We start from the raw sequence: 8,061 nt of genomic DNA on the forward strand, positions 1-8,061 counted from the left end.
GTACTAAATCTGATATATATTTGAGTATATATCACATTAAGTAGTAAGTAAATAGTTTATCATTTTTTTTTGGAAATAAATTTTGTTTAGAAAATTCAGTGCCACTTAATTAATTCAGATGTTTTATTTTTTGTTATTAATCGCTTCTAAACATGTTAAGATATAAATCCATTAAGTTTTAGTACCATCGTTTGAAAGAAAATATGCGAAAATCTTAGATCTCAAGATGAATTGATAAATTTAACGGTAGGAAAGATGCTGATACATTGATGATGGTGCAAAGGCTACATGGGATAGATTTCAGTATGTTATTTCCAACTGAGATAGCTAATGATACTAAGAACATGTTAAAACAGCGTACCTCAATTTCAACTAGCAACTAATCAACTATTATGCAACATCTTACTGATCAGGCTTCCAAGAGATTCATATGATGAACCTCTTTGTTTCATGCTTGTCCTACTCTTACCACTCATTTCTTTAACTTTCTTCCTCAGATCACTATCACTCTCCATCACCATCCTTATTCCTGCTTCTATCTGCTCAGCTCTAACCAAAGCCTGATTTTTGTCCATTGATGAATAATCCAGTGTGATTTCCACAGACAATTCCAGTTCCACCACCAATTGAAATGCATTCAACTGTTGTTCTGACTCTAAAGGCCAAGTTGCCAGGGGCACCCCACACCAGATGCTCTCCAATGTCGAATTCCAGCCACAGTGTGATATAAATCCTCCCACTGCAGCATGTGACAGTACAGCTAACTGTGGAACCCAACCGACCACTTTTCCAACGTTTGCTGTTCGATCCACAAATCCGTCAGGCAAGACATCTCTGTAATTCTCATACTCACTTGGGAAATCAACAATGGTGTTCTTAGGAGGGGGACGACGCAGGCACCATAAGAATCTGTATCCACTGCGTTCAAGCCCATTTGCTAGTTCTTTCACTTGGTCGATCTGTAGGCTTCCCAGGCTGCCAAAGCTGATGTAAATTACTGAGCCTGGAGGCTGGCCATCCAACCATTCCATGATTCCTGATTGTACATCACGGGATACATATTGTACCCGGTTCAGAATTGGTCCTACTGGGTAGATTTCTGGAGAGGATTCCGATAGGTTGAAAGAATCGACTGCATATGGTTCTAGTTCAGTGAATGTGTTGATCAGGATTCCCTTGGCCTTTCTGTATCCGCGAGCACATGGTAGAAATCTATGCATCCAGAGAGGTTTGTCCACTAAGACGATAGGCAAGACTGATGGTGGAATAGGATTGGCAAAACTTGGGAATGACATGGCAGATTTTGAATCCGAGAACTCGGAGACATCCTGGTTGTGGTCATCTTGAAGGCTTTGAAAATGGAGCATGAGGCCAAGAAATGCTGCACCTGATGTGAAGAAAACATAACTAGGAATCCCAAATTCATCAGCTACATCAATAATGCTGGTAGAAAACATGTCGACAACTACTCCAACAAGTTTTGAACTGCTTGATTCGTTAGTTTGGCGCTGTTGGATGAATTTCTTGACATGAGGTTTCTGACTATCCAGTTGCTTCTGGATGAAATACCCTCGGCTGAGGGAACTCCATTCAGGGGTGGGATTTGTCGGAGGAAGCTGAAAGAATTGAAGGGCTTCTGTGGTGGAGGAAGCAACAAGAGAGTCTATCAGTTTGCTGGTGACAGGATCAAGGGAAGCAGGGAGCCTGGAGATTAGGACTGTGATGGAAAACCTCTCGTCTCGATTGATTAGCAGCTTGGCAAGCTCCACCAGCTGAGCCAAATGGCCCATCAATGGCCAAGGGATGAAAATCAACTCTGCTTTCTCCATGTCAACTGCTGAAGCAGAACAGCCCTTCTGTGTTTTTTTTTATGGCTCTCTTATTCTTGCATACAATCTGTGTTTTATAACCAATCTTGGCTACTGAGATGGACGCTATAAATTGCTGTAGGATTCTTTCAGAAACGTGCACGATTTTGTTTTCTCTAGGTAGAATCGTAATCCTCTTGCGAAAAAGGCAGGAGACAGTACCATGGCCAACCTTCTTTAACGTCTTGTCAAATTAGCAAGGAATTAATTCTGGATGCCAATTTTTCTGTTTTTGTTTTTTCCTTCTAAATTGGAAGAGGGTTGTCATTTTGCATGTTATGCACAGCTATATTGAGAGTTGAAACAAGTTACACCGCCTAAGATCCCCATCGCGAAATTCACAAATTTCCTGATTTATATAACTTGATTCTTATACTCTCCTCCTAATTTCTTCCATGCATAAAGTTTGGAGTCTCCATTTAAATAAAAATAAAGAAATCCCTTTTTCAAATGTTTTCATCACATTTTGGTCTCCTAGTCAACTTTGTACTAACCCTCCTCAAATTTGTCTAATTTTATTTGAATAGAGACATTAATCAAGAGAAATGTTTGACCCTGTCCGCTGAATGGGAGACACTCCCTTATACTTCGTACACTCAAAGTCAATAGTTCAGCCCCTTTTGATATTTTTGGGTAAGAAACCCCTACGTATGTCTAGCAGATGTTTTGATTTGTCATGAGACGACAAATTGGCCTTGGTACTCCTCTTTAGACCATTATTCTTTACTTTCAATTCTAGAATCATAGGCATGAGAACTTCTTGTCCGGGTTGATCAGTTGATTAGCAACTTGGCAAGCTCTTCTAGTTGAACCAACTGGCTGAAAAACCAATTCTGCTTTCTCCATGTCGACTGATGGAACAGAATAGAGCTGCTCTGTTTTGTTTTCTGGGGATTTAAAAGTTGATTGTCTACTTCTTTGAAAGAGCCGTGTTTTGCAACCAAAATCTTGGATACAGACGCAACCCAGGCAATGGATGATCCTTAACATTTTTTCAGCTACAAAAATTGTATGTACAAATAGTAGAGTTACCTTTTCTTTATCAAATTGGCATTTAGGATACTGCTATAAATCGTTTATGCCTTGTTTCAGGGCTGTGAAAAATGATGTTAACATCTTTGCCGTGTCTTGATATGATGTTAACATCTCTAGTCAAATGCGCGACAGACAGCAACAAAATTTAATTGTGGTGACCAATTTTTCTCATTTGTTCTTTCTGTCTCATTTAAAACGTGGCTGTCCTTCTGTCTTCTACATACTGCTCAATTGATGTCTCGTTCAACTGTTTTTTCAATCTCAACAAGACAAATTATAATCCAAAAGAAAAACCAAAACAAAACAAGAGAGAGGGAACTCTCAACTAGACAACATTGTTGTCACCCTCCCTTCATCTCATTTTTATTTGACTAACAACACTTGTGAGGATGTGCTTGCTAGGTGTGGAGGCCAATTGTGTATTTGTCCGCCTCGACACCGTCTTAGGAAACTAGCCGTGGTAGTGCTTGGAGGGGGTCTCCCCAGGATTCGATCCCTGGTCCCTTGGATAAGGGGCACTTGGTACCACTTGAGCTAGTACCAGGGATCGAATCCTGGGGGGCCTCCTCCAAGCACTACCACGGCTAGTTGCCTAAGACGGTGCCGAGGCGGACAAATACACAATTGGCCTCCACACTAGGAGAATTGCATAACCTTGTCCCAGATAAAAGAGACAATTAGCTATACTTTAAGAATACAAATTCAGTAATTCCACAAGTATATACTTCCTCCGTCCAACTTTAATAGTCTTGGTTTTTTCCCACATGATTTAAGAAAAATTAGTTAATTTTGTTAGAAATGTAAATCTAATATCTTATTTTTCTAGAATGCCCTTACATTATCACTAATCACTATATCTTTATACTAATTATAATAATAACAATGATGGTATAGTGCACCGTTCAAAACATATATCAAAGCAATTATTGATGGAAAATTTGACTGTATTAAATAAGATATGATATATTAAAGAAGTTAAACAAGGGTATTTTAAAGAAGTTAAAAGTCAACTTATATATTTTAATTGGAATGTGGACTATAATTTGGAACGGATAAAAAAAACACAAAACTAGCGAAATGGTACAGAGGGAGCATTGCTTGTAGTTAGATGTTTGGATTTGTCAATAAGCTTTTGTATTTAGTCAATTGTTCTTTAGTTTCAAACATCTGACTGGAAGATAAGGCAACCATACCATGAGATCAAATCCTCAGTCGGTCCAACAATCCACGTACAATCCATCTTTAAGTGAGATTTCCACCTTATCAACAATAATCCACCTAAGAATAGGTTTATTTCCATTTTATAATTTTTATTAGATAAAAAAATACGAGTAAATTTTATATACACTGATAGTGTATACATTATCATGATTAGATGGATGACATATGAGCAAATTTTACACATATATTATATATTCAATGATATAGTAAATATATTATCTATATACTGACAGTGTATAAGAGATTAATTCAAAAAATGTGGCACGGACCATCCAACACGAACAGTATATGGCACGGACTTTTTGTCTGCCTACCTTCCACCGTCCAAATTGCGCGTGCAAAAAATTGACTCGGCTTTCTCAGTCTACAGTCTACACGGTTTACATTCACAGGCCAAAACCCAAAATAATTACTTTTTCCATTGCTGCGTCCTAAACTTCGCCAACGGAGACCAAAAAAAAAAAAAAAAAAAAAAATTGGACTTGAAACCAGCAATATTTTGTTTTATCAAAACAACTGGAAGAGTTTTTGTCTTAGAGGTAAGAGCAATCTTTTAACTAATTTTTTCAATAAGAATTGAATCATTTTTTAACATTAAATGGAATTAATTAACATTTCATATTTATTGATTTATTAAAGAATTTTTATCTTACATGGATGACATTTTGTGAAATTATTTATTATGGATGAAATATTTATTCATTGCGTATTCATGGAAATATGAATCTCATAACTGCAAAATGCATATTAGTAGGTGTACGCGATAAAAATTTTCCAAGTCTGCAAAACGACAAGAAAAAGAAATACACGAAAAATATATGATAAATTTAGGAAAATATGTAGGTACAATCTCTGGGGTTTTCTCAAACTTGTGGAGAGATTCCCTCGATTCTTCTCCTCGAACACCAATCCAAGGGCTTCGCAGCTTGTTCTTGGATCAACCACCGACTCCTTCAAATCTTGATATGGAAGATTTGAAGGATTTGAAAATACTTGAAGGCTCAAGCCTTGCTATGCGGAAGACTTGAGGAGCTTTGAGACCCAGACCTTCGTAGCTTGAAGCTTCAATACTTGAGTGTATGAGATGCTTCTTGATATCTCTGTGTCCCCTTAACTTGGTTGAGAGACCTCTATTTATAGTTGTAGCAAGAGGTGGAGGTTGAGATCATGTACACCACTCTACTTGCCTAGCAAGACGTACAGTCATATTAGGACTGTGCCAGTTAAATATTATCTCTTCATTAATAAAGAGATAAGTAATTTCTCGATTGGCCAGACTTGTGGGGACACGTGACGTGGCGCCATTTTACTGGCCAGGCCATTGCAGTATATAAGAGATATACTTGGATTAAACAATTCTAAATATTATCCCTTTAATAAGAAATAAATATTTAGATATTTATCCAATAAATACATGATATGATATGATTTGGTTGGTGGAGATACTCCTGCAATTTGAATTGATTTGGAACACCTCACCTTGACACGTGGCAAAATATAATTGGTTGCTTAATAACCAAATTTTCCAAGTGTACATGACATATGGCAATATCCGATTGGACAAAAACATTTTAATAGACCAATGGTAATTTTTAGAATTTAATTAAAATTCCATTGTCTACAGTAGGATCTCGTAGTACTTGTTGCAGCCCAATATTTTTTTTTATATTAATTTCTTGGTAGTTCCTATAGCAACAATAAAGCAATATTGACTCTCTTTAAACCAGAACTTTGAATGAATTCTGTCGACATAAACCTTATTTCTTCTCCCTTCTCTGCCGCTAGGTGATTTTTCACGAGAAAAAAAGCTCCCAAGTTTTTATTCTCTAGTTTTCTGAGAGTAAAGAATAAGAAACAATTTGGATAGAGGAAGAACGGCAGACGACAGGTTCGTACCAAAAATTATAAAATAGAAAGAGTTCTATTCTTAGGTGGATTATTTTTGGCAATATGAAGGTCTCACTTAAAGAAAAAAAAAATTAACCCTAGATACTTAATGGGACTTAAGGATCATCCTGTATCTTATGATTCATAGAAGCTCTTATTTTTATTTTATTTTTTACAAAATATAACTACTGAACAGATGTTGCTAATTCTGAAATTTATCTAATTTTTGCCTGAATTCTAAACGTAGAATGTATATAGTCATTCAAATGGTCTTAATTAATCTAAGTTATGGAAGAAAATTTTGTTTCAAATTTATAGTAACTTGAACTCGGATGGTAAATTGGGCGTAATTATTATTCATGTCAAGACTTGGAACTAAAATGAGTTCAGATGGGAAATTGAATAATGAACATTAAAAGACTGACCAGATACACCAGGTCAATGCATGGAAACCAATGAGGAAGAAATTAGTACAGCATAGTCATGAATCCTAGTAATTGAGCAGGAAGAATTTAGTACAACAAAGAAAATTTCAGTCAATGATTCTTCCCTTTGTATCTGAGTAGTTATAAATCTCAGTTTCATCATGAAGGATGATTTTTGGATCTTATTTCCCAATTGTGGATTTTATCTCCTAATATTTTTTTTTATAAAATCTGGACTTATCAAAAAAAAAAAAAAAAGAGTATCCATTTCTGGTCGTCAAATCATTCAATTATGCAAGATGACAAATATAATTTTCCTTCCCCGAACAGCCAATTATTTCGCTAGAAAAAAAAAAAGGAAGAAGAAATATGAAAGAGAGGAAATGAAATAATTACAAAGCAAAGAGTAGTTTCCATCCAAAAGGTGGAAGAAATAAGGGAGATACAAGCTGGGCAGGTGAGAATGAAAGAGTTTGGAAACAGCTATGGAAAACCAGGATAAAGCACAAGCAGAAACTGTTTATATGGAAGAGCCTGAACCATGTTTTGCCAGGAAGGGAAGCAATATACAGAAGAACAGGGAAAGGTGATATGATTTGCAAGAATTGTGGAGAGAATAGTGAGAGAGTGGAACATATATTTTTTCAATGCAGAAGAGCACGAATGATGTGGAAGATGGCACCCCTCCAGTGGAATGGACTCGAGGAATACACAGGTGACTTCAGAAGATGGTGGAGAATGCTGTTGGAAGTGAAGGCCAGAAAGGATGGAATGGAACACATAGCCCTGACGGTGGACATATTATGGCAGATTTGGAAAGTCAGGAATGAAACAGAATTTGAAGATAAAGATAGACATCCAATGGAAGTAATTCGAAAAGCAGTCAAGGATTGGGAGGAATATCACCAATCTCAACAGACAGTGCATCAGATGAGCATCTCAGAAACAGAAATAGCTCAAGAATGAGAAGAGAGGGTGGTTGAAGATGAAAACATGCTGACCAATTGTGTAGATGTGGGGCTGTTGGAGTGTATGCCCTAAAACAATGTATTTGTTTTATTTTATGCATTCCTTATTATATGTTTTGTATTTTAATAACTTCTTATTTATCTGTTAAATATTAGTTATAACCGATAAAGTCCTTAGAACATTTACTGATGTGATGGTAGTCACAAGAGTTGGTGACCATGAGATATCAATCGCATTTATAGTAATATTCTTAGAATTCCCTAGTTATAGTACTAATGAAATAGGACATCTTTAGTACGGTAAAACTAGTACACAGTTAGCATCTGATTAAGGTAATTAGTGGTTGTTTTCATCAACCATGGTATGAAGATATCTAGACTAATGTGTAGATGATTTGAAGAGTTTAAATGCATTGGAGTGATCCGTTTAGAGATCCCGTTAGGATATCTATTTAGTGCCAATGGTGTATCTCTAGTGAAAAATTGTGTAAGTGATCCTACGACTTGAGATCACCATAGTATCTTGAGTGTGAATCACTACATTTTGACTCTAATTACTTGTTACTCTTCATGAGTACCTTAAAGTGTAGAAGTTGGATGTAGTGTGAAGCACGTAAAGAAAATGGGTGATCAAGATAGAATTTACCACTCTGATAG

The 8,061-nt window shown here is 36.4% G+C and overlaps 1 protein-coding gene across 1 annotated transcript; it reads right to left on the reverse strand.

Annotated features, from left to right (window-relative positions):
* Positions 1-244: 244 nt before the first annotated feature.
* LOC113754114 (anthocyanidin 3-O-glucosyltransferase 2-like) lies at positions 245-1,843 on the reverse strand. The gene has a single exon (XM_027298454.1). It carries the CDS (start codon positions 1,827-1,829, stop codon positions 384-386), a length of 1,446 nt encoding a protein of 481 aa, XP_027154255.1. The 5' UTR covers positions 1,830-1,843; the 3' UTR covers positions 245-383.
* Positions 1,844-8,061: the final 6,218 nt, after the last annotated feature.

This window comes from Coffea eugenioides, chromosome 11 (assembly GCF_003713205.1).
Source record: "Coffea eugenioides isolate CCC68of chromosome 11, Ceug_1.0, whole genome shotgun sequence".
In the NCBI taxonomy this organism is placed as follows: domain Eukaryota; kingdom Viridiplantae; phylum Streptophyta; class Magnoliopsida; order Gentianales; family Rubiaceae; genus Coffea; species Coffea eugenioides.

Excerpts from the sequence above, each read along its gene's own strand:
- LOC113754114 (XM_027298454.1), bottom strand. The coding sequence starts at position 1,829 with ATGGAGAAAGCAGAGTTGATTTTCATCCCTTGGCCATTGATGGGCCAT.